This window comes from Acartia tonsa, chromosome 4 (genome assembly GCF_053477335.1).
Source record: "Acartia tonsa isolate MP-2025a chromosome 4, ASM5347733v1, whole genome shotgun sequence".
NCBI classification, from domain to species: domain Eukaryota; kingdom Metazoa; phylum Arthropoda; class Copepoda; order Calanoida; family Acartiidae; genus Acartia; species Acartia tonsa.
The window spans coordinates 21,860,731-21,888,294 of NC_137263.1; the positions used below are offsets into that span (position 1 = coordinate 21,860,731).

At 32.8% G+C, this 27,564-nt stretch overlaps 1 protein-coding gene across 1 annotated transcript in view; it reads left to right on the forward strand.

Moving 5' to 3' along the window:
• Positions 1-27,564, forward strand: part of LOC145316438 (uncharacterized) — a 73,158-nt gene that overhangs the window by 13,431 nt on the left and 32,163 nt on the right. The window contains exon 2 of the mRNA XM_080156918.1: positions 19,279-21,853. Within this exon, the coding sequence (XP_080013044.1) occupies positions 20,300-21,853 (1,554 nt within the window). The 5' untranslated portion in view covers positions 19,279-20,299. The remainder of the gene's footprint in view (positions 1-19,278; positions 21,854-27,564) is intronic.

Sequence of the window (27,564 nt, forward strand, 5' to 3'; positions counted from 1 at the left end):
AAAGAAAAGTAAAGTAATAGTATTAATCTTATTCATTTGATGGTATGAAATTTGGAAGAATTTTTTTTCATATTTCTAAAACTTATTAATAAACAAGGATGTCATAGTCAGTTTTCTTAACAAAGTGATGTAGGGACATACGGACAGACAGACAGTTTATATTTATAATACAAAGTAGAATGATGCCTGTATGTCTGATTCTTAATATCTCGGGAACTACTGAACAAATTGTGCCTATTCTTTTCAGGAAATATACTAAATGGTCATGGGATATTTTTTTCTTTTTAGTTTAAAACAAAACTAGTTTTGAATGGTTTAATGTTAACTTTATCTCATGATTACAAAATAATTTATTCTTCCCCAAAATTCAATTATTTCTATATAATAATATAGTTAATTATAGAATAACTGTATTGGTAATCATAAGGTAGTTAATTTTGACAGCATATGGCCATAGAAATACCCATTTTAATTGACTTTAATAATTCAATTGCTGTATTAAAAACTAATTATAATTTGTCAAGTTTTTTTAAGTAATAGAATCATAGAAAGGGGACAATGGTCTATTCAACTACACTAATTTTTTAGTAACGTTTTCATATTCGTTGGCTTAACAACTTTGGGGACTTGAGTGAATTTTGATTAGTTAATTCTTTAAGTTGAGTGTTCAAAAGTTTCAACCACAAATTTTAATTCACACAAGCCAGAAGGAGTAATTTTGTGTATCATCGTTTGGGATGTACATTAATTTATCGGCCATTGTCTTATCCCTTTAGATCCCTATAATAGAATGCTTTGACTTAAAAATAGTTTGATATTTTACCAGCTTTAAAAAAAATAAGTGTATACATTTCAAACTCAAAATGACTGTTGTATTGATTTTAAATTAAGTTTTTATGATTGATCTTTAGTTTAGAAGCGAGGTGTGTATTTTAAAAAGATATATTTTATTCTTCCTCGAAGTTCAAATAGTTTGAGATTGTTAAGAGCGAAGCTATTATACATTTACATTTGTTTATATTAAAGCAAAAAATGGATGCAATTGGATATTATGACAGGGGAAAATTGTCGTCAATTTAGCTTGCTAACATGAAAGACATTTATTGGTCAGTTTGTTCATCCAGTAGGAGGGGATGGGGTTAAAGGAGAATCGTTATTGCAGCTCGCTGCTTGTTTTACTTTGTTGGAAAATGTGAAAATTTGGTGTAAGATCCAAGTAATAATATATCCATTAAGCAAAATTACAATTTTTTAGCGCAAGATTAATTAGTTTAATACAAATTGAAACTTCTATTGCCTAAAGTAAAAAACAATTGCCTAATAAAATTAACAATCATTAAAAGATATTTCAAAAATATGTTCTATTTGTATATTATTACAATAAAGCTCTCCTGAAAATTTGAATTTAAAAATATTGTTTTCAAACATTCCTCCAATTGTTAGTCAACCAAATAAAACCAAAAAAATATAGTTATGCTTCATAAGGGTTTGTTTAAGTAATGTACAGGGGAATCCTGCATGGTTAGAGCTCCCCAATTAGGCTCTAAAACATTCGTTTGCATTGATGGGTGGTTTATGTGGTTCTACTATAAGATGGATTTTACCCACTGCTTCGATGCCTACAAAAATGGATATATTATTACTTTTTCATGTTCTCTGATAAAGTGAAACACGCAGTGGGCTAAAATAATAATTTCCCCATTCCATCCACTTTACCCTCCCCGCCTACTGGATAAACGATCTGACCAATATACGAGTTCCATGTTAGCAAGCTAAATTGACGACAATTTTTCCCTGTCATAATATCCACGTATATTCTACATCCATTATTGCTACATACGAAGTAGGATAATTTAGACCGAATTATTTCCTTGCTAGCATGATTGATCAAATAACTTAACTGTATAAAATCCCATGGTTGCCAGCACAATTCAAGATAAATTAATCTCTCACCCAATTCTTATATTTGTAATTTAAGTCCTATTATATGTTAAATATTGGGGATGAATTTGTTGTAGATTATTTTTAATCGTCATTGTCCGTTCCTTCCCTGCTAAATTGGTGGTAATTTCAGCAAGTATTTTACATAAAACAGTCAACCTCTCCAGGGCTGTTTATTATAGTAGTCCCAATGTTTTTTTTTTTTATGTTAACGTTTCAACCACTAGTTGTAATCTACAGAAGGGGTAATTTGTGTATCATCAATAGGGATGTACATCAATTTATCATCCATTGTCTCATCCCTTTATATCCCTGCAGCCAACCTCTCAACACATACATTTTTGTCTACTTTAATTCCTCTGCAAGTATTTTTTTTCAAGCGAAGATTTTCAGCATTTAGTTTAGTTCGTCTTAAATATACTGTAAATCGCCATCATTAAAAGTGCTTGTGTCGTTGTGCGTATTAATTTATGATATATGATTTCCCCCCTTAATTTTGATTGTTCGTTTATTTTCGAGCAATTATTATAATTTTCTCCAAAATACACAATTTTAAATTAAATTACAATTAAGTGGACTAAAAGATACTTAACAAGATTATTTGGCAAAGAGTACTTTTTTATTCGAATTGAAAATGTTTTAGACAACTTGGTCGATTATGTTGTGCTTTTTTATCAGACATAAGTGCCAAGCCCTAAGGTGGTTTGTACTTAATAATGTCATTGATGACTAAATTACAACCGTATTACATAAGTGGTCGTTTTTTTAGACGGCAGACACGTAAAGAACTATAATAATAACCTTTGAAAAAAGGCAGAGATGTGGAGCCTGAGCCAACAAGGTTCTGTGTTGTCTCTAACTATTATACTTAAATATCTTGTTTCATTTTCTTCTAATAGATGTAGAATATACATTAATATTGTTGTCAATTTAGGTAGCTACTTTTCCTGTCATTTATTGGTCAGTTCGTTCATTCAGTAGGAGGGCAGGCGTTTGGAAAAAGAGATAAGATGGGGTATTCGTTAATTTAGTCCGCTACAAGTTTTACTTTAATAGAGAATGTGAAATTCTGGTGAAAGATCCAAGTAATAATAGATCCATTTTTCTTTAAAAAGTATATTTTCATTGTAGTTGCACAAAATATTGAATCTTAAATTAACAACTGCTCTGCATCCCTGGAAAAAGGCCACCCGGATTAAATTAGTACAGAAAGTTGTTTAACACCTACGGCCCACGGGTTATCATGACAACAACGTCTGTTAACTTTTATTGCTTCATTAGTAAATTTGTTCAGCGAAATTTCTTGTCTAGGTTATAAAAGCGGCATATTATGTAATTGTTTTATACAAAGAAAGAGAGGGAGGTAACTCTCCCTTATTTGAGATTTGATTTGAAATATAAAAAGGATAAAATATTCACATGGACCTTTATAAAGCTTCCCTAAAAGAAGGACCAAATTGGCCTAGCAGTATGCGAGATCTTATTGTGCAACAATACAGACATAATGATTTTTTATGATGTGTTCTTAGTCAAAATTCTTTTAAAGTACAGAAAAGTCATTGAAAATGAAAACTGAAATGATGTTTATGAAAATTAACGAACATTTTTTTGGGGGAGAGGGGGAGGGGGTGGAGGTTAGTTCTATGACAAAATTGAATAAATTATCATCGATTGAAAATAAGAAGAATTCTGTGACATTTGAACTACACAAGCTTCAACAATGGATTTATTATTACTTGGATCTTACACCAGCTTATTATTTACTCTAATAAAGTGAAACTTTTGATTGGCTAAAATAACGATCACCCCAAATATCAATGAAGGAAATGACCAATAAATGATGCCAATGTTAGCAACCTAAATTTACGGCAATTTTCCACCAGTCATAATATCCATGTATATTCTATATCCATTGTTACAACATATGCAAATACTTTTGTTGTCTCTTAATCTTTTAAACATTTTCCGTTGTTTCTTATTTTCATTGTAAGAAGGGATATGAGTGTTAAAATTAAAATAAATCTGCACCCTTTTATCACCCCAATGACAATCAGAAATGTTAGAACTAAGTAATTGTATGCTAGATTTACTCTATATTTGTTACTAGCGGCTACGACCCTAAAATAGTTATAAACCTTCCCGTGACCTATGAGAAGCTACCCAGTTAAGGAGAACCCTATCGGTTCAGTGGTTAGCGAGATCCTTCGGTACAAATACACAAACACACAGACACACAGAGAGACAAATAGACATCCTGTTACTTTAGTAAAAGGATTTGTTCGCATATCTGATTTTTTGAGCTTCGCTTACATGGATGTTATCATCCTTGTTTTACCATAATTGCTTAGCTGAATCTTTTTAAATATTTGTCTCTACTGTTTGTTTTAAGAGTCCTGGCCCGCTAGGTCTGTTAATAGTGCATAAAGGAATTATTCATATTTTAAGACATTGATTAGGCACTATAAAATCAATGAGTAAAAGTTGGCATTAATCCCCAACAAAGTAGCCTGAAACCTGTCTATGATTAATACCAATCTTTCATTTTTGCTAAATGTTCAAGTTGTTTTCAAACTTTTTACCAGACACAAATTCCAGGGATCCAGAGGAATAAGACATTGGCTGATAAATTAATGTTCATCCCAAACAATGAAACACAAAATTACCCCTTCTGTATAGCGTAAAATTAGTTGTTGAAACATATGAACACTCAAATTAATAAACCAACAAATCACAATTCACAAGTTGTTAGACCAACGAATTATCATAAAACTTTGGGGACAAGTGTAATAAACAGTCCATTGTCCCCTATCTCTTTGCACAAATTCAGCCAATTTATGATAAATATTTAAATTGGTTGCTCCGTTTAAAATAATATTTTGTTCTTGTTTCACAGTACATCCAATATCTTATTTGGCAGTTAATTAAAATTTTGACAATAAATGTAGATTATAAAGAATGAAAAAGTAATAGCACCAAAAATATAAAATATCAATCCATAAATAACGCATTAAACACGTTGAAAAAACATCTATTTTTGACAAGTAAATTTAACGCTGTTACATTTTTATGAACATTGGAAAAAGACAAAGGAAAATCTAAATCTAGCTGATCAAAATGCTTTTTCTTTGATATAACTTGACGTGTTCTCACACACACATACACATAAAACACACACTCACACACACACACAAACACAAACTTACACAGATAGACCAATATAGAACCAAATCATGCGTTACAAATAAAAAAAAAAGATTCTCCCAAAAAGTAGATTACATATGAATATTTGAAAAATTAATAAAAAAAATTTATTTCATAAAAACTTTTCTTCAACAAAGTTTTAATAAAGTTGTACATCCTATTATTAAGTAATAAGTTGTTTGTTTGTCAATTAATATGTTGCATCCCATTTAAGGAAAGTCTGAAACAGGTCCTGGAATGGTTTTAGCCCATTTTTAAGAGTCTTGGGTTGTTTTGGGTCCTTTTTCTGCCTACATCTCCATGTCGAATACAGAGTATTTCTTAAAAGTACTTTTTAACAAAAATTTGAAAAGTTTTTTTTAAGTTTTCAGTTTGAAAAACCATTAAAAGTCTTTATTTCTATTTTCTTGAATAACGTTTTTGTTACATCTCCAATGTCCAAATACAGATATTACAACACTTATACACACTCAAATACACACACACACACACACACTGAAAGCTTGCAGGGAGGTAGAGGACATTGAACTGTTTATTACACTAGTCCCCAATGTTTTATAATAAATTTTTTCGTATTTGTTGGCTTCACGACTTTTGGGGCTTTTTATTGAATTTTGATTTGTTGGTGTATTGAGTTGAGTGTCGAAACGTCACACCTACTGATTCAATTCTACAGAAGGGTTTGTTTTTGTGTTTCATCATTGGGGATGTACATCAATTTACCTGCCATTGTCTTGTCCCTTTAGATCCCTGGAAAGCCTGACATAGTGCATTTTTTTGGTGTGTTTGTGATTTACTGTTTTTGTTTATTTGATTTTTGTTTGTGATTAGACATTTTTCAATTTTGGTTCGTAGATTCGTTTCTATTTCTTCAAATCTTGCCTATTTCTTTTATTTAACTAAACTAAGCAGTCATTATTTTTTGTAAAGCATAAGTCAAATCATCAGTGGTTGAAACGTTTGAACACTTAACTTAAAAAAACAACCAATCAAAATTCCCAAAAGTCCCCAAAGTTTATAAGACAACGAATATTTTAAAACTTTGGGGACTAGTGTAATAAGCAGGTCATTTTCTCCTATCTCCATGATAATCTGGTGTACTATCCAAGTATTAATAAATCCAATTTGATGAAACAACTTAATATTTTTTTTGTCTTCTTGTCGTGTTTAATCGTGACTATGGTGGGATCTCTAGAAAAAATCAAGGAAAAAGTAAAGGAGCGAAAAAATACAAGAATGTGAAACATAAATAATAAATATTGATGGAATAAGGACAATTATACATATAAGCCAAAACAAGCCAACACTAACTTCGCTCCTAGAGGTAATGGGAAGTCCCCCTCCTATATAGAATCATTCTTAACAAAAACCTTTCGAAGAAAATAGCCTAAAACCACCACAGGACCTGTATGTATATCCCTGAAGATTAGAACCCAATCGGTTTGGTTGTTACAGAGATCTTAAGCTTCAGACGGACAGAAGGATGGACATTTAGTAAAATAAAATTATCTTGTATTAAATATGCAATGCTTATTAAAACTTTAAATTTAATTTCTGAGACTTTACATATCCCAGAACGCGTGGGGTTGTATCCAATTTTGTTATTATGGGCAACCTAATTCAGAGTCTATGTCAGTTGGGTGATGGCAACATGGATTCTTCTCTTAAAAGCATGCTCTGTGAGATCACTGTTACTCTGTACCAAATCAATTAGATAAGATTTAAACCTAAAGATTTTTGTTAAAATTAATCATACTTTAAATGCGTAAGTTGGGGAAAAGTTGTGTAAGATTATCTTGTGATATAAATTTTAAATGTATGGTCTAAATTTGGTTTCGATTTTCAGGGAACCTTAACATAGCTTAAGTTGATTTTAGAATATTTTTCTGAATTACCTCACCCTCTCTGATGCCTTAGACGATGGGGCAAATCAGTCTTGGTTTGTTTTATAAGAGAAGAAATTTGTTTGCAGCCTCTATTTGTAATGTAGTGCCCATCTTGGAGCCTACTTTATCTTCGCTCAATTTCACAAAATCACACGCAATTTTGACGGGCGAATTTTTAACCATTCGAGCAGACAAATTGATATTTTATTAAGAATAGATGTTACATTTTTAAAAAGTACTGATATCTGATTTTATATTAAATTAATACACGATTTTTAAATAATCGATTAAGACAGGCTTATAAAGACTTTTTACAATCAAAGGTATTATTACTGCTTCAAATAGATTTTTATTTTTTAGTCGGATGTACTTTTATTATTTTTTAAGATTACCTATATTATTTTGTGAATTATTTTCTGTGAATATAGAACAAACTTTTGCATGCCTTAGGGTCGCAGTGAAACTATTACAAAATTTGCTCGCCCTTGGGCGCAACTGAGAAACCAAGAACAAATTTTGCCAGTCCCCGGGCCATTGTGAAAGCAGTGTGCATGCACGTCAATAAATGGACATCTTCACAAGTTCTTTGTGCGTGTATATAGTTGTTATTACGCGCGCACAAGCGCACAAACACACACACACATACACATACAGAACAGGCGCATTCATACTGTCTGAACTTATACAGGGTTGCATATCGAAAGGCTTCAACCCTTTTCTGAATCTAAACCCAAAATTGAACTATCTACAATATGCATAGATAGATATTTTCAGTGTCAGTCGAGTCGTTGTTAATTTTAATGCATTTTCCATTGTGGAAAAGTACACCCAATTCCAAATTAAGATTTCAATCTCGAGGCTCATAAATTTGGTTTTAATTTAAACAGTTTTGGAACAGAGGGATTTAGAAAATGTGTATTTAATTATCTTTTTGCATGTTTAGTTGACAAAAGAAAATTGCGCGAGGATTTTAAATTAATAGACGTCTTTTTGGGCAGGGAAGATATTTTGAAAAAAAACTTACATTTATTAAAAATAAATAGTTAGAAGTTTATATACATATATTTTTTTAAAGATTTGCTTTTTTACTTTAGATATAAGAATAGTTATTTATCGCATCGTATTATAAACAGCTATACGCGGGTATAAAAAGGTACAATTATAAGAAAAAAAATAGTTTTGTTACCCCCGAATGGCCGAAGGACCGGGCTAACAAAACTGGTTTTAATCTTATTATTTTATTGTAGATTCTGTAGAAAACTGTCTGTATATTATTATTCAGTATTGCTGAGAACCGGTTCTAATCCAGCGAATATTAATTAGTTTCGAAGCCATACTGGAAAATATAAACAAAATCCTTGTGAGGAAAAATGTTCAAAGTTTGATGTTGAATAGAACTACTAAACTAGTTTTCCTTTAGATCCATTGATTTTCATTTTAAAATTGAAAAGAAAATTTGCAATTTTATGTTAAAAGTTAAGGTTCAGTGTACATATAAAAAGAATAATTTTATCTGATAAAAAAGTAGCCAAAAATAATGTTTTTTTTTTAAAGGCCATACTCTAAGTACATTGAAGTAGAAATAGGCAATGAGTTGAAAATTGTGATATAAAAAAATAATCTTGAAAAATCATAGGTCAATATATAAGAACGTGTTAGAGATTTAAAATTACGAGTAAAACATTTTTCAGCATGCATGCTTCGAAACCGATTAATATCCGGGCCTAACAAACTTGTTTTAATCTTACAATTTTTCATTTAATATCCGCGGAAAGCTGTATATAATACGATGTTGTCAGTAACTTTGTTTGATATGCTAAAGTTTGCGCATTGGAAAGATAAATGATTAACATTTCTTCTCAGTCTGTCTGTTATTTATTGATACAGGAGCGGCTCCACCCTCTAGAGGCCTCTAGGGGTACCACATTTCATTTATGGGTAGTAATTTTTTTCTAGGGGCGATTTTTCTTGTGAGGTTGAATTTTTTAAGGCTTCGCAAGTAGTGGAATCAAATTGTTCATGTTTTTATTTAATCATTTCAAGCTTCATTAACTATTAGATAACTAGCGTAATAAATACGGCGTATTTCTCAATGACTTTTTTTAACGCTAAAACAAATTATTGTTTAATGATTTGACTCTCCTATTATACATATAAAATATTAAAGTTTTTTTGTCAGAACCGTAAGATCTCGTAAAATGCTGGTTTTACTCTCCAGGGAAAAATTATAAATGTCTTGGGTTAGTTTCAGGCTTTTTTTCTTACTACCCCACACTCTCCCTTAGAGGATAGGTGCATAGTAACTAGTTTTATTATAAAATCGTTACATTTTGTTGTTAAATATTAATCTAAATTTTTCAGTCATACTGAAAAATCATGTAAAGCATCGTATAACAGACAATCTTACACAAATATTAAAATCAAATTTAATTTAATAATTTGTCATTTTAATATACGCAGAAAACTGTCTAAAATACGATGCGATAAATAACTATTCAAAGATTTTCGACAACAGCAAAAATTAAAATCCTAATCTTCGTGTAAATTTTAGAATAAACCATGATTTACTTTTAAAGTATAAGGAAGTAACTAAGTTACTTAGCCTTATCAGGAATTTAAATATAGGTGGAAAAAATGTAGTCTACATAGTCAAAAAAATTTAGTTTAATTTATTATAAAGAGTCATGTGAAAATTTATCACAAGGAATGGGATAAGAAGAGGGGTTATAGCCCCCTGAAAATGTGATAAATTTTGACACTAAAATGTTGGTTTTACCACCCCATCCCTTTCATGTATTCTGGAGGGGGGAGGGAGCATCACCTAAAAGTGAGTAATGAAAGAATTCCGGTGCGCAAAAATTTTATCAACAACCCCTCCTCCCCCCCCCCCTAAAGAAATGAGCATGGATAACCTTTTTCCTACATTTCAACCTGTCTTTATAACCTTGAGCTTGGTTGTCCTTTAAAAAAAGAATCTTGTAATGTCATTGTTTAATTTGATTAGTGCTCAATCAAATCAAATAAAATGTCCATGTCTCCAGTGATCTTTGTGGCCATATAAGTTGTATTGTTTTAGCCATCTATCATTGTATTATATTATTTCTAGAAGCTTCGCCCATACCTTCTTTGCATTTGAAAGGGCATGGAGAGCCTAGAAAATAGCTTAAAACCATCACTAGACTTAAATGTGATAACAAAATTGAACTAAACCATCACAGGACCTAGTTGAAGAACACAGTAAAAGTGTCGGACTGATTATGACGTAACAAAAAAAATTAGCCAATGAGAGGCCATTATTGACCAATGGTAAAATTTATAGTGGCCTCTCATTGGCTAATGTTTTTTGTTACGTCATAATCAGTCCGACACTTTTACTGTGTTCCTAGTTGAAGCTTATCTAAAGTAGTGAACCCAAGCAGCTCAGTGGTTATTGAGATCTTAAACTTCAGAGAAAAACCCTGGCTGCTTTATATAATAGGATTACTAGTAGCTTCGCCCATAGCTCTAGTACAACAGTAGCTATTTTCGCAGAAAGAGCGAATGTTTACAACATAGATTAAAACCAACACAAAACTTTTATTTTGAAATAAATTAAAAATCTTTTGAACTTTGTGAAGCTTTCCTATTATGGAGAACCCAATCGGTTCAGTGGTTAGCGAGATCCTAACGGACAAACAATAAAAACTGGTTATTATGAAAAGGTTTAAAATTTCTGAACAAAAATATCTGTTAATGAAGCATGTTAGAATCGTCCTATCGATTTCAAACTTTGTGCGTGGATTTTATGTATATAATATCTATAATATTTACTAAAAGTCTCCACGTACATTGCATTACCAAGACAAAATTAGAAAATTGGGTCTTTAAAAAATTAAAGCAAGGAATATTAATAAATCTAAATGAGTAAAATTTTCATAATTGCTGTTTTAAATTGGTTTTCGCCTTTTAGGAAAGAATATTTAACTACAAAGCCATCCATTTTCATTTGTCATAATATCCACATATTTTATTTGTTCATTTTAGTCCGCAATTAATTTGTTAATGTATGAGCCTCGCTTTTGCGGTTGTTGCCATTCTTGTTTGTTTGTGTAGGTAGGTGTAAATGTGTTAAAAAAATCTTCCTGTTTTAATTAACAAGTTATTTTATCACATTTGTTCACAATTTAGTTTAGTTTAAATACCAGCAAAGCTACTCTACAAGTAGTTCTTTCTATTTTGTACTTTTGCAGATTATGACTGTTTTATGATTGTTATATAATGCAATGGATGTAGAATATACCTGGATATTATGACAGAGGAAAAATTGTCGTCAATTTAGCTTCCTAACATTGAACTCATTTATTGGTCAGTTCGTTTATCCAGTAGGAGGGGAGGGGAGGTGGTAAAAGGGGTGGAAGGAGAAATCGTTATTTTAGCCCGCTGCTTGTTTAACTTTATTAGAGAACATGAAAATCTGGTGTAAAATCCAAGTAATATATTCATTTTTGAAGAATATAAAAAGTTGTTTTCAGGAGAGAAAAATTTAACACTAAAACAACGCTTTATAAACTTCCGTTTGCTGTTTACTCTAATATTTTCTGCTCAATTATTTATACAATCATTGAACTTGTGTTTTATTTAATACGCCGTTAACAGCATGGCTCAAAATCAATTAATATATTTTTGATATCATGATTTATGTTTGTTTTTGGTAGCTGGTATAAATTGGGGAGAAGAAAAGGGTTTGGGTTTTGTTAAATCGACAATACAAATGACCACAGATAGGCCAGTATACATTTTACATTGATTTGTTATATGATACTAAATATTGAACCATGCTATCAACATGCATTCTTGACCATATTCTTGATACCTTTATAAATATTGAGCCAGGCTAGCAACATGCATTCTTGACCATATTCTTGATACCTTTATAAATATTGAGCCAGGCTAGCAACATGCATTCTTGACCATAATCTGATACCTTATAAATATTGAGCTAGGCTACCAACATGCATTCTTGACCATATTCTTGATACCTTTATAAATATTGAGCCAGGCTAGCAACATGCATTCTTGACCATATTCTTGATACCTTTATAAATATTGAGCCAGGCTAGCAACATGCATTCTTGACCATATTCTTGATACCTTTATAAATATTGAGCCAGGCTAGCAACATGCATTCTTGACCATATTCTTGATACCTTTATAAATATTGAGCCAGGCTAGCAACATGCATTCTTGACCATAATCTGATACCTTATAAATATTGAGCTAGGCTACCAACATGCATTCTAGACCATATTCTTGATACCTTTATAAATATTGAGCCAGGCTAGCAACATGCATTCTTGACCATATTCTTGATACCTTTATAAATATTGAGCCAGGCTAGCAACATGCATTCTTGACCATATTCTTGATACCTTTATAAATATTGAGCCAGGCTAGCAACATGCATTCTTGACCATATTCTTGATACCTTTATAAATATTGAGCCAGGCTACCGACATGCATTCTTGACCATATTCTTGATACCTTTATGGTAGATAATTTCAATTAAGCACGATTTGACGATAAACATTCTGTTAAATTATATTCATGTTTTACCTAAAGGGACAGTTTGTCAATTTTTTATCCTATCAAATAAAGTATCAAGTTTTTAAGACTGTAGCTTAAGATTTTGATAATCACGGAACCGATTAAACTTTCCATTTTAGGGAAGCTTCACATAGGTCTCGAGATGGTTTTAGTAGACATATTAGAAGACAGTAATTAAAAGTTAGTTTTCACCGAGTCATAAAGTTAGATTCGCACTTTTTTAGCATATTAATTATGTATATTACTCCTTAATTATTTAGTCATTTATCGTATCGTATTATAGAAATCTTTCCACTAATATTAAAATAAAATAAATATAAGAATAAAGCCAAACGGTCTAACAAAACTGGGGAAAAAATACTTAATCTCTCATTAATTGTTGGTCTATATAATGAAGAGCAAAAACCAAAATTTTATGGTTTTTATTCTTTTATTATGTTGAATAATACAATACAATAAGTTTTTGGATTATTTACTTGACGGTTGCCTAAGATCTATCAAACGGATGAATCATGTCTGTTCGTAGAAATGTCCCTTTCAGATAAACTTTAAAGACTAAACAGTTTAGGAAGTGCTAATAATTTGTTACAAAAGGCTTTGTAATATTAATTGGAAAACAAAAGAACATAATATCAAGTTTATTTGTTTTCTTTAATAGGCATGCATAGTGCCTATAAAAAATGACGTCATACAATACAAATGACCAATGATAGGCCAATACACAGACTAAATTACCAATGGCAGGCCAGTATACATTTTAGTTGACCAATGGTAGGCCAATGTGGCGTCATTTTGTATAGGCACTAGCTCTTCGTCATATTCTTTCTCGCAGGGATAGCCAGTCGCGTAATAACGATAACCGCTGAAAGCCGCAGCAGAAACAGCAGATGTTTCAGAGAGAGAAAGGGGACAATGGGCTGTTTATTTCACTCGTCCCAAAAGTTTTTAAATAATGTTTTCTTATTCTTTAGCTTAACAACATTAAGGACTTCAGTAAACTTTTATTGGTTGATTCACTAAGTTGAGTGTTCAAAGTTTTAAACCAATAATTGTAATTTACAGAAGGTTTAATATTGTGTATTTTCATTGAGGATCTACATCAATATATCGGCCATTGTCTTATCCCTTTAGATTCTTGGGTTGTTTTCATCATAAAGTCAGTAAACTATTTTTTATCCTTTTCAACCGAATTTATATTTTTTAAAACAATTATTTTTAACCCCTAAAAAAAGTTAGCATGTTCTAATATGTGTGTGTGTGTGTGTGTGTGTATAATTCTATGTTTAAAACTTAATAGTCATGATGAGGTTCATTTTTGTAATGATTGTTTCCGCTCATCTTATCATAACACTTCCTTGTGAGTCAGCCAATCAAGCCCATGCCTTGCTTTAATGGATTTATTATTACCTGGATCTTACACCAGCTTATCGTTACTTTATTAAGTGAAATTTGAAGCTGGCCTAAAAAACGATTACACACATCAACCCCCTCCCCTCCTGCTGAATGAACGAATTAACCAAAAAGTGATGGTGCTGTTAACAACCTAAATTGACGACAATTTGTCCACTGTCTTAATATCCATGCATTGCATATCCTAAATCCATTCTTAGTTTTAATTTTAGTCAAATATTTTTTGTTCGTTTAAGCTACACTTAAACTCGGGTAAGTCCGTAGGTTCTACCAAATGTCCTTAGTAAAGATGCTGTGAGTATTGGTGCAAAAAATATGACGTAACAAAAAAAAAGCCAATGAGAGGCCGTTATTGACCAATGGTAAAATTTATAGTGGCCTCTCATTGGCTAATTTTTTTTGTACCAATACTCACAGCATCCTTAGTAAACATTACCGAAAAATGACTTTAAATTCCTTGTTTAGTAGTTACTTGTATAACTAAATTTAACTCAAAAAATTATTAAGATGTAAATTTTAAATGTTTTCGTCAAATACAAAGACAATAGCCGATAAATTGATGTACATCCCCATTGATGACACACAAAATTACCCCTTCTGTAGACTAAATTAGTGAATAAAACGTTTGAATACTTAACTTAATAAAACAACCATTAAAAACTCAGTATAAGTCCCCAAAGTTGTTAAGCCAACGAGTAAGAATACGTTATCGCAAAACTTTGGGGACTAGTGTAATGAACAGCCCATTTTCCTCTCTCAATCTTCTGGTTATTGCTGCTCTACTTATGGACATAATTGACTTTGTCGAATAGAATATTTCTTTATTGTTTAAAGATATTAAATGTTGGTCTGGCTTGTGATATTATAAAGAAAGACACTCCCTATTCAAAATTTCATCAAAAATTCAGTTTTGCCTTCTCATTGTATGTCGAGTAACTGAATAAGGACTGTACACGTGAAGTTTATATACATATGTCTATAGCAGGGATCTAAGGGGATAAGACAATGACCTATAAATTGATGATCAGCACCAATAATTATACACAAAATTACCTCTTCTATACTTCGCAATTAATGGTTGAAATGTTTGAACACTCAACTAATGAACTAACCCATCAAAATTCATTAACGGTCCTCAAAGTTATTAATTCAACGAATATGAAAACTTAATTTTAAAAACTTTGGGGACTAGCGTAATGAACAGCCCTGAAAAATAATGTACCAGAGGAAGAAACTTTCGTGACGTACTGTCCTTTTTGAAAAAGTTGAACTTGATGAATATATAGGAGGAGCAGCCATTATATGCATAATCTTTTGACCCCATACAAAGGGGTGTCCCATCTCCCCCGCAAAAAAAGAATGATTCTGTATCATCCAGAGAGGGAGGGGATATTGGGCGGTGTAAATTACACTAGTCCTCAAAGTCTTAAAATAACGTTTTCTTATTTAATGAATCAACAACCACGGGTACTTTATTGATTTTTGTTTGGTTGGTTCATTTAGTTGAGTTTCCAGCCGTTTCAGCCTCAGCCTCTATAATCTACAGAAGGGGTGATCTTGTGTATCATCATTGCGGATGTAAAAAAAAATTGTCGGCCATTGTCTTATCCCTTTAGATCCCTGGGTATTATTTCTCAATTTGACGATCCCCTCCTTCTTAAACTTTCTAAAAAGCTGTGTTTCCAACCCTTGCGGTGAGTTTAACACTTTAAGGCTCTTCAAAACCCCATCTAACCTAACCCATCGTCTCATTAGAGTGATAATAGCGTAATCTTCGCAGTAATAAAATTTTCTTGTACTTGATATAACACATACGAAGAATGCTAGTTGAGCGAGAGAAAGAAATATTTCATATTTAATAGGGAATAGAGATATTTTTATGCAGTAGCGTGCACAGATGGTGGAGGGGGGAGGGTGTTGAATTCTTGAGGGTGTGAAAAAGGGTAAGCTTGGAATTCCTAATTTTATTTTATAGTAACAGATCTCTAGTATAGATGTATAAACAAAAAACTACCTCCCTCCTATTCTTCAAAGACCCTTTTCGTCTGCTACCAAATTGTTTTTTGCTACTTGTGTAAATATAACCGACACCATTGGTTGATTTTCAATGACCGAATTTAGAGTCGGAACAAGGACAATGCGATGGGGAGAATCAGTTATTTAACCCCATCCCTCTCCAGTGTTTTACTCTATTGGGGGAGTTGGCACATCACTAAACTCCCCCTATGCCTATGTGAAGTCGATATCTTTATTTTCTTTGCCACAATTGAAAGCTATACCTTTGTGCTTTCGCTTCGCTAGGTTGAAGTTTTTCCTCCTTGTTTATATATATTAAAGCTATGTATAGAATTTAATCTGAGTAAAAATGATTGTTTCAACTAGCAGGGGATGAAATTGCTTTGATGGGGTGGGGGTTCTAACTGTATTTTCCCAGGGATAAGGGGGATGGATAATGGACAATAAATTAATAATTGTTGTCATCAATATATGTGATTCTATGTTTAAATTTGCCTTTGAGGTAAAGAAAGGGGCAAATATTAATTCATAAGCAATTGTCCTTTCCCTTACTTCATGGTTCTTAGCTAAGCATACATTTCTAAATATGTATTGTATAATGAATAATGTGTATATCATATTTATCATAATGACATTACTCATATATCTATAATACATCACTTAAATATTTAAACTTAAATTTAGCTATTTTATAGAGGTTTAAACATAATCCTAATATATGAAGCATTGCGGTTTTTGTCTGAAGCTAAATGCCTCCCCTGCCTATATCTAGGGGCGAACCATTTAATTACATTATAACAAACAATGATAAATTAGAAATTAATTAAATGTTTTTTTCTGATTCAAAAATATTTTTATGGTAATGAAAACAGTATTTTTAAAATATAAAGACTTTATATTTTCTTTTTGAGGGGGGGGGGGGGATTGTAATTTTCTAAACTTACCAATTATGTGATTTGCAATTGAGCCAAGTCTCTAATAGCTACTCTTTTTCTGTACTTTTCTATATATAATCACGCCATAAAGCACGTGGATTCAGTCAAATCTGTAGGATTAATATTCTTTATAAGCAGCAAAAGGAATGTCGTATTGCATTCTCTTTTCCGGCTAAATATCATGTGTCAAACCCTACAAGTTATAAACACTCTCTCCGCCTACTTCAAACAGTGCGGATAATAAATTGGATATAGGTATATTAAAGATGATAATCTCCTGCAGTAATTAACAGAATTTATTTTGATAAACAAACGTTCTAAAAAACCTTTTGAGATGCTTAAAAAATTCAACTATCAGTTATATATAAGTCAGTTAGCTATAACCCTCTATCTTTTATAATAATGATAATAGTTGTTTATTGCATCGTATTATAGACAGCTTTTCGTGAATATTAAAATGAAAAGGCCCAGGCTAACACAAGTTGTATTAATTTTATGATTTTTATTTTAATCTTCGTTGAAAATTGTTTGTAATTCGATGCTATACAAGATTTTTCAGTATGGCTGAGAACTGGTTTTAATCCAGTGGATATTAATCATGTCATACTGGAAATTAAATTAATAAGTAGTCTCTTTACTTTACTCTTACTCTATTCAAGTGCCTCACTGACAAATGTTATTTAGTATTAGTAACTAGAGCTGAGGAAAGATTTCGTAGGTTGGGACATTGAACAAACCATACAAATATAAATATTGTACAAGGACAGTCATGCCTATAAGAAGCGCAGCCAAAACAAGCTAACAACATTGAAGATGTAATTCTTTTGAAAAAGAAAAGAAATAGTAAACTTTTTAACACATATGAGGGGAAGTTATTCTTAACTTACATTTGTAACAAACGGACCTAATTTTTTTTGGAAAAGCTACGCTTCTTTATTTATATAAAACTGCATACATTTTATTCTTGGTAAATTTAATAACACTGGGATAATTAATTTTTTTTTTAATTTTGAAATTAAATTGTACTTATATTTATATGTAAATAATAGTATGTTGAATATTATAAAAAGTAATAAAAGTATTATAAAATGTATTTTACTTCATAATTGGTACGTGGTATATAGATTTGTATGTATTTAGATTTTAATTTATATGATACTAACTTATTCAATGTAGATATGTAAAATAGTATTTTATCAATATTAAACCTTTTAGATAAACTACATAATTGTGTGTCAAATAACATCATATTTTATAGTATTATGATAATAAGGATTAAATACTTAAAATTTTCCTTGTATGAAAATACAATTTGAACCGATGGTAAATTTGGTCTTCTTAGAATTGAGGGATAGGACAACGGACATTCAATTAAAATTCCATCAAAATATTATGAGAAAAAATGGCCCATAGTACTTTTGTCGGGAAGAATTGAGGCAGATTAAAATAATCACTATTGGCTTCTCCCTCCCTGAAGTATTAGAAAAAGTACGCTAACAACCAGATTAGTCAGACAGACACGGGGACAAATCGCAACCCAAAAAAAGTTCGAAAAGGGGGGAGAGAAAAGAATTTATGTTGGGCGGATATAGGATCCAATTGTAATAAATCCTTACTTGTACCCTAGATAACCAAACTGATGAGGGGGGGGGGCGGGGGGGGGCAGTTTAGAAGATAGTGTAGGAGGTTTTCTTAATTTGTGTGTTTGTGTGAATATATTTTTGTACATGTATGTGAGTGTGTGTGTGTGTGTGTGTATTTGTATGTGTCACAAGTATGCAAATGTGTTTGTGGAAAGAAAGGGTTGGGTTTCCACCCCCACCCCCTCCCCCCCAGCAGACTTTTAACTTTAAATTTATTTGACTTTGTGCACATGTGTCTAAGTATAGAATTCTTAAGAGAGAAAGAGAGAGAGGAAGTGAGAGAGATGGGGGAGGAAAGGAAGAAAGAGCTCACATATGAATATCCCCTAGTTTTATCTCATGTATCCCTTCTCCCTCCCCTCATCTAAATTTTTATCCCCCCCCCCCCCCCCATCTCTCTGGCTGTCTCTCTGACTACTGTTGAAGTAAATAAAGCTGCTTTTAGTTTAGTTGTTAGCTTAACTCACAATCAAAAACTAAAAATTTAAAATAGACTAATAACTCAAAATTTATCAAATTCACATGATTTATCTGTTATAAAATTATCTAAAAAGACAGCCCTAGGACTCTTAGTCAGTGATAGTTATTCGTCCTTTGTATATGTGTTATTTATCCAAATATTTGAACCTAAAAGATGTGCTCTCACTAGCTTAATACTATTAGGATAATCTGTTCTTACTCCTCCACCATTAACAGATCAACAAAAATGAACATGTTCCAACAGTTTGTTGCTGTCCGCCAGAATGCCTAACTTCATCTGGTACTACCAGCCAGGCATAGAGGCGGCGGATTTGACGGCGGCACGCGTGGCTAGATGACCGCCAGCTAAGGCTGCAGCGGTTACAATAGCCAGAGCATGGACTTTGCCGCTGTCCATGGTAACCTCAGGACCAACAGAAATTATCGCTCAACGTTTGGATCACGAGTTCGATTGCCTGCTTATGACTCACAGGATAACATTTTTAACATTCATTCTACCATATTTTTATAACCACTAGTTTGTTTAATTTAATTAGCGTAGCTATAAATATAATAATTCTTGTCTGTACTAAGTTTATAGATGAACGTTTAAACTATCTGGACGTGTATTGAACACATCTTCTACAAATAGATTTTATTAGAGGATTTATTAAAAGTTATGATTGAGAATTATGTAAAAAAAAACTCAAATATCATAAGATTAATTTACCCTCTATATGTAGCAATTTAAATCAATTTATTATCTCTATTGGAATTAATCTAAAGAATACTTTGTGTATTAGCATTGAAGATATTAATTGATATATCGGCAATTGTCTTATCCCTTTAGATACATGATTTTTATTGGAATTAATTGAGTATCTTTACTGCGCTACTCCTCAACATAATATTTTTTAAAACAGCAACAAAAAAAGAATGTAATGTTAACAACTTATAAAAAAAATAGGTGAGCAGCAGCAGTAACCTCTCTGATTTGACAACATCCTCCAGAATATCCAGGTCACGTGACAGCACTCGCTCCAGCTACCTAACAGATACAGACAACTACTCAACACTTACAGCATCATCAACAACACTTGGAAGTGGCAACCACAGCCAGGCCAACCCGCAGCTGGTTAATGTGGTGTACGAGAACGAGAAGAAGTTGCAGTACCCCAACCTGATCACTTTCCCAAGGCACAAGAGTTTGAGCCGAAGATTTTCTATGATTGAACCAACGGATAACTACACTAGCGCCACAGCGACACAATTACTAAATAATATCAACATGGAGAGGAACAAAGGAGACGCTATTCATACTTCAAGACTGTCCGTTTTCCTAGAAAAGAAAGACCCGCCTACAATTAATAATCTATACACAAAATCAAATGGATCCCATTCAACTTTCGCCAACAGCTTTTCCCAAGAGACGCCAACTATCCGTCGCACCAGAAATGATGATGAATACTATGGAGGATTTGGCGGGACAACCGCCAGTAGGAGACAAAGCAGGCCAACTATACCTGGATACCAGCAGGACACAATTACAAGTATCCGCCGTAGCAAGGAGCGCAGCAACACTAACACAGACTCACCCTCAAGGTTCAAGCGGACTCCAAGCAACCGTGGGCGCCAGCAGATGTCTGGACCAAGCCCGTGTACTCCTTCATCTTCCAGTTCTACAGCGCCATCAGCATCACAACGAACACACAAGTCTTCCAAGCACAGTCCCGGTGGCAGCGTCATGATGACAAGGGATCCGTCCGCGCATTCCTTGTTCACTCGCGACCAGCCGCCACTGCAGAGCGGCCTCTGTCGGACCCCCAGCTATAAATCTGACAAAGGTATGACCCGTGAATACAATGGAAATACATTCTCAAGACAGGGCTCCGTGAAAATGCCCGTGTCGGCGGCAAAATACGACCAGGCTCCGGTGCTAAGATCTTTTAGTCTTCGACGAAGGGATGACTACTCCCACTCTAGTTCTATGCCATGTCTTGCCGACAACGACTTTAAAAGTGCCTACTCTAACATAACCCAACGTGACAAGAATTCCAATTTGTACTCATCAGTTGGACGTGCCTCCGGTGAAGGTTACAGGTATAAAGACATCAGAGGTGGCATTGGGGCGCCATCTTCTCCCAGTCTTGTCATCAACTCATTAGCATATAAAATTCTTCCAGACCCGTCAGCCACAAGCACCAGCAGCCGTACCCGGCCTCAGGAGAAGGAGTGGCCGCACCAGAACCTGGCGCCCAGCTGCTCCTACGGCAGTACGGGCTCCGCCTCCTACAGCTCTTCACACAGTTCAGCTTCCAGCTCCTTGTCGCTGCACAGTCCGCCCAGCCCGGTGCCAGTTAGACGTAGGCCATTGACAGACAACAGCGACGGTCATCTCGCCTACCTGCCCGGTGATTGGGTCACAGATAGATACGAAATCATATCCACCCTTGGCGAGGGAACTTTCGGCAAGGTTGTGAAGGTGCGCGACACCGACAACGACAACCACGTTGCCATGAAGATTATCAAGAATATTCACAAGTACCGCGAGGCGGCCAAGTTAGAAATTAATGTGCTCAAGAAATTGAACGGCAAAGATCCGAACGGCAAGCATCTGTGCGTCAAGATGTTTGATTCGTTCAACTATTTCGGTCACATGTGCCTTACGTTTGAGATCCTGGGCGAGAGTGTGTTTGATTTTCTGAAGAGTAATGGTTATGTTGGGTATCCTATGGAGCAAGTCAGACATATATCCTACCAGCTCAGCTATGCTGTTAAGGTAAAATTAGTTTTTCCTAAAATTAGCGAAGCTCTCTTAACTCATTTTCATGATATTAAACGGATCATTTTTTCGGCCACTTGGTAGAGCTTCAAAAATAGCGCAGATACTCTATACCAAGGTTATGTTCGAACATACATCATGCACTATTATTAAATGACGAAAAATTACAATTTACTGTTATTTTCATTCTATTCATTTTCAATTTTTTTTTCTTTTATTTGAATTAAAGCAGCTTACAGTGCCTATAGAAAAATACATCACACAATACAAATGACCAATAATGAGCCAGTATATATTTTTTCATTGGTCAAATAAAATGTATTCTGGCCTAGCATTGGTCATTTATATTGTATGTTGTAATTTTTTTATAGGCACTCAAATGAATTCATTTGAATTGTATAATTGTATAAGCATTTTTTATGTTAACTTTTCGCCGCGAATTGAAAGAACAGAAATCCTTGTTTCCAATGATATATACATTATATATACACTAGCGGCTTCGCCCCTAGCCTCTAGGGGCTTTGCCCCATGAGGTAATTTTTAAAAAAATTTCCGGTGCTGCGAACCATAGTTTCTTTTTTTTTTGAGGGGGGGGGAGGATTTTTTTTTTTGGGGGGGGCGTGTCCCACCCCCCAAGAAAATAGCTTAAAACCACCACAGGACCAATAGGTATATACCCTGAAGAGTAGAATCCAATCAGTTCAGTGGTTAACGAGATCTTAAGCTTCAGACGGACGGACCGACAGATAGACGGACGGACAGACATCATTCTACTTTGTATTATAGATTACAAAAGAGTGTGGGACGAAATTGCTGGGCTTTTTAAGTGTTTTCTTTTCACCCTTTTATACATTTGCCCGAAAGCTTTTTTGCAACAGTTCCAAACAAAAGAAACTTTTGGCATTTAGACATTTTCATGAATTGTTGCAGAGGTTTTTTTCGATAGAGGTGCAATAATTTGTTTTATTTGTAACAACATAGAATTATTGTGGGGAGGGTTGGTACCCAGGAAGGGAGGGGACAATGGGATGTTTATTTCACTAGTCCCCAAAGTTTTATAATTACGTTTTCTTATTGATTTTGATTGGTTAGTTAATTAAGTTGAGTGTTCAAACGTTTCAACTACACATTTAATCTACAGTAGGGGTAATTCGTGTATTATCATTGAGGATGTACGACGTACGTAATCTTTTTACCGGCCATTGTCTTATCCCTTTAGATTCCTGGTTGGTAACACCCTGGTTTCACAGGAACCCTTTGTAGATACAAAAATGTATGGTGTGAAATCATTTTACTAATCCTTATAATAAAGCAAAAGGGTCTTTGTATTTTTGTGTGCCTGTCTAAAGTCTGTACCGAAAGATCTTGCAAACCGCTGAACCAATATGGTTCTCTTTTACAGGGTAGCTGGGAAGGTTTATAACTATTTTGGGTGAGGGTACCACTACCCTCAAAAGTGCCCCTAGAGAACTCTATGGGCGTAGTCACTAGTCTCAAATACTTCTCTTATATTTGCTAAAGACATCTTTTACCAACAAAAAAATTTAACACTAGGATAACACTACATTGCCTCCAATATTTCATTCTTATTAATGTGACAATTAAAACTTAATGCAAAAAAACACTTGAATTTGTCCTAAATATTTTTAATTTGCGAAAAAGATTATGTCAAAATAATGAAATAAAATATTTAATACATTTATTAGGTTATTAATTCTAAATTTAGCTTAACGTCCTTTAATATTTGTCTTTTTTTGCCTTTTTGCTAATTAGAACAAGTATGGTTTTTACGGAAACGATAGGACACCAATATTGCAAAAAAAATGTTCACATACAAGTTCATAGAAATGTGGCAGAGCTAAAATTTAAAGTTTTAGCAAGCTTAGGAAAACTAGCCTTTTATTTCAGTTTTATAACCAAGCACTGGTTTTCTTATGAAATGAATTTGGAGTCGAAAAAATTAATGCAATATTTTAGTTTTTATCAAGGGGAGTGGGTGGGGCGTGGAGTCGAAATGCCTCCAGGTCACCAATCTCCCTTAAGATAGCATTAAACTTTACCACAAATCTTAAAGTGATTTATTTTTAAATGACGTCATACAGTACAAAAGACTAATGATAGGCCAATATGATTTTATTGACTAATGGTAGGTCAGTATGACGTTATTTTTTTATAGGCACTATAAGCTGCTTCTTTTTTTTTATAGATTAATGACATCTTAATCTGTGGTATATGAGATCTTAAGTGAGACACATAGTCATATATAGAACAAAACAAACAGAGCTTTTTTGTTTAATGATTTATGCTTCACTTTTTTTGTGAAACATGTGTGGAGATTCACACAACGTACTAGGTCATTAGGAGTCATAATTTTCATAGCAAACAGTTCTTTATGCTAAATTATTTATGCTTAGAATTCTTTTATATGACTTGTTTTCCAGTATGTTTTCGAATCCGATTGATATCCGCTGGATTAGAACCGGTTCTTAGCCATACAGAAAAATCTTCCTTGAATAGTAAAAGAAAAATCATAGAATTAATACAAGTTTTGTTAGACTGGCCGAATAAATCTGGTTTTAATTTTATACTTTTTTTATTTTAATATCCGCGGAAAGCTGTCCATAATACGATGCAATAAATAAATATTATTAGAGCAACTTATTAATGAGCCATTATTTCAATAATTTGCTTTTCTTGAACAATATATAGTGTTCTTGTTGAAACTAATTTTGCAGGGGTTATTTTGTCAAAGAGCACAAAGCCCATAATTAAAAAAGTTTACAAACGAAGATCTTTATAAAAAATGACGTCATGCAATACAAATGACCAATATTAGGCCAATACACAGACTTTATTACCAATGACAGTCCAGTACACAATTTAATTGACCAATGGTAGGCCAGTATGACATTATTTTTTATAGGCACTATTAAAAGCTTCCTTACAAACACGTAGAATATTGTAATTTTAAGCAAATATGATCAAAATTGATTTTTGAATTTACGAATGAAAAACTCGAACATTGCATGAATTAATTCTGTATGTTTTGTGTGAAAGAACTCAGGGATCTAAAGGGATAAGACAATGACCAATTAATTGTTGCACATCAAAAATGTTGATGCACAAAATTACCCCAACGAATCCAAATTAAAATTGTTGAGCTAACAAATAAGAAAACCTTATTATAAAACTTTTGGGACTAGTGTAATAAACAGCCTGATGTTCCCTCCCTCCCTAGAAAGAACTATAAACATATTTTACATAAAACAAGGATGACAACATCCATAAAAGCGAAGCACAGAAACTGTAGGACTTGATTATAGAGTTGCTTCGCTTATAACGTTATACTTTGTTGTCCCAGGAATCAATATACCAAAAATCAGATAAAACTGAAAATTAGATCACATAAAAATTAGTTGTTAAAAAAGTAAAAAAATCAACATGTTTAAAATGGACGTACGGAATTTTAGTAATGATTATAGAGTTGCTACGCTTTCTAAATCGTACCTAACTACTAAAGGAATCACCATGCAAAGTTTGAAATCGATAGGACAATTCTAAAATGCTTAAATTAACGAAAAAAGCTATCCGTTACGGACGGACCTACCCTAATTATAGAAAAGCCTCGCTTTTAAAAACATATGGAATATATGTCAACAAAAAGCACACAAACTAATGATTAACAATGAATAATTATGGTCTTTTTAATCCATTGAAAACAGAACATTTTTGTGGTTTGTAAACAAAGACTTTGGTTAGATATGTATATTTCCAGGGAGGCAGGGGACATTGGGCTGTTTATTACACTAGTCCCCAAAGTTTTATTATTCGTTGTCTTGACAACTTTGGGGACTTATTCAATTTTGATTGGTTGGTTTATTAAGTTAATAGTCCAAACATAACACCAATTAATTGTAATCTACAAAAGGGGTATTTTTGTGTATCATAATTAGGGATGTACATCAATGTATCGTTCATTGTCTAATCCCTTTAGATCCCTGTTATATTTCTGTTTAAAAAACTAAGATGTCAACATTCATAAAAGCAAAGCTCTTAAATTAGACAATAAAGTCATAAAGATTATTCTAACATGTAAAAGTTCGATCTCGATGTAAAAAATTTAAATAATCTTTATTCTTACTTAAAATTGTGCTTTTTAGATTTCTTCTTATTACAGGAATCTTCTTGCGAGGAATATGATAACACGTGATCTTTAATGAATATAAAAGCATTGTTTTAAAAAATATTATTTTTAAAAAAATTATTATTTTATTGTCGAATTATCAATTACATAAAAAATATAAAATAAAGGAAGAAATCGAAATATGTTTTTATAAGAAAAGAACAAAGAAATAAAAAATAAAACTTGTTTAAAAATTATTTATTTTTTCAGATTTAGCAAATAAACACATTTTATCATTTTTTTATATATTAAAATCATTAGAAATCTGGTAAATTCTCGCTGTCTATGATATGTCACTATAGTAACATTATACATTTATTAATTAAACTGACAATGGTTCTGTTTAGTTAAAATTTTACCTTCAAATATTAATCTATCACACAGATAGGTGCTTTCCCTAAATATGCCTGTTGTGCACTGATAACCCCCTCTAGTTATTTTTAAAATGAGGAGGAGGGAGAATAATTTCCCTTACCTGTGCAAGGTCCCTAACCCTGCGGGGCTATCCAGTAACCAATAAAACCTATTTAATCCGCCCTAAAGTAACAAAATTGGAAACATAAGAATTACATTACATTACATATATTGTTGTCATCCTTCTTTAATTAAATGTTATTATTCTTTCTTGCTCAAATCTTAGTGCATTAATCCAGGGAGGGAGGTGACATTGGGCTGTGTATTACGGCGTTGCTACAAAAGACCAACTCTATAGTACAAAAGACCAACAAGTAGTTCCTACAAAAGACCAACACCTACAAAAGACCAACAATACAAAAGACCAACACCTACAAAAATCGTAATGATGGAAGGTCTAAAGCTGCAAATGGTCTACCATTATATCTGTATTTATAAAATTAATGAATATAATGAATAAAATTAATGCTTTAAATAGATTATAAACGACACAATTACGAGAAAAAAAAGAAAATTATTTTTTTGTATCAATGTAATGAAATAATTGCTTGAAAATCTTCCAAGAATAGTTATTTCTCGTATCGTATTATAAACGGCTTTCCGCGGATAAAGAACGTACAATTATAAGATTAAAACTAGTTTTTTTCAGCCCCGTGGTGCCGGAGGCACCGGCTAAAAAAACTGGTTTTAATCTTATGATTGTACATTTCTATATTCGTAGAAAACGATATAATACGATGCTAGACATAGTTTTTTCGTATGGATGAGAACCGGTTCCTATCCACCGGATTCGAATGAATACGAGAAAATTTTTTTAATCTTTTGTAGCAACGCCTTGTATTACAATAGTCTCCAAAGTTTTATAATAACGTTTTCTTATTCGTTGGCTTAACAACTTTAAGGACTTTTATTGAATTTTGATTTGTTGGTTCATTTAGTTAAGTGTGCAAACGGTTCAACCACTAATTGTACAGAACAGGTAATCGTTGTTAGGAATGTACATCAATTTATAGACTTTGTCTTATCCCTTTAGATCCCTGGTATTAATCCCTAATTGAAATTTACACAATATAAGGCTTTATATCGGATAAACTCAACCAGTCATTTTGCA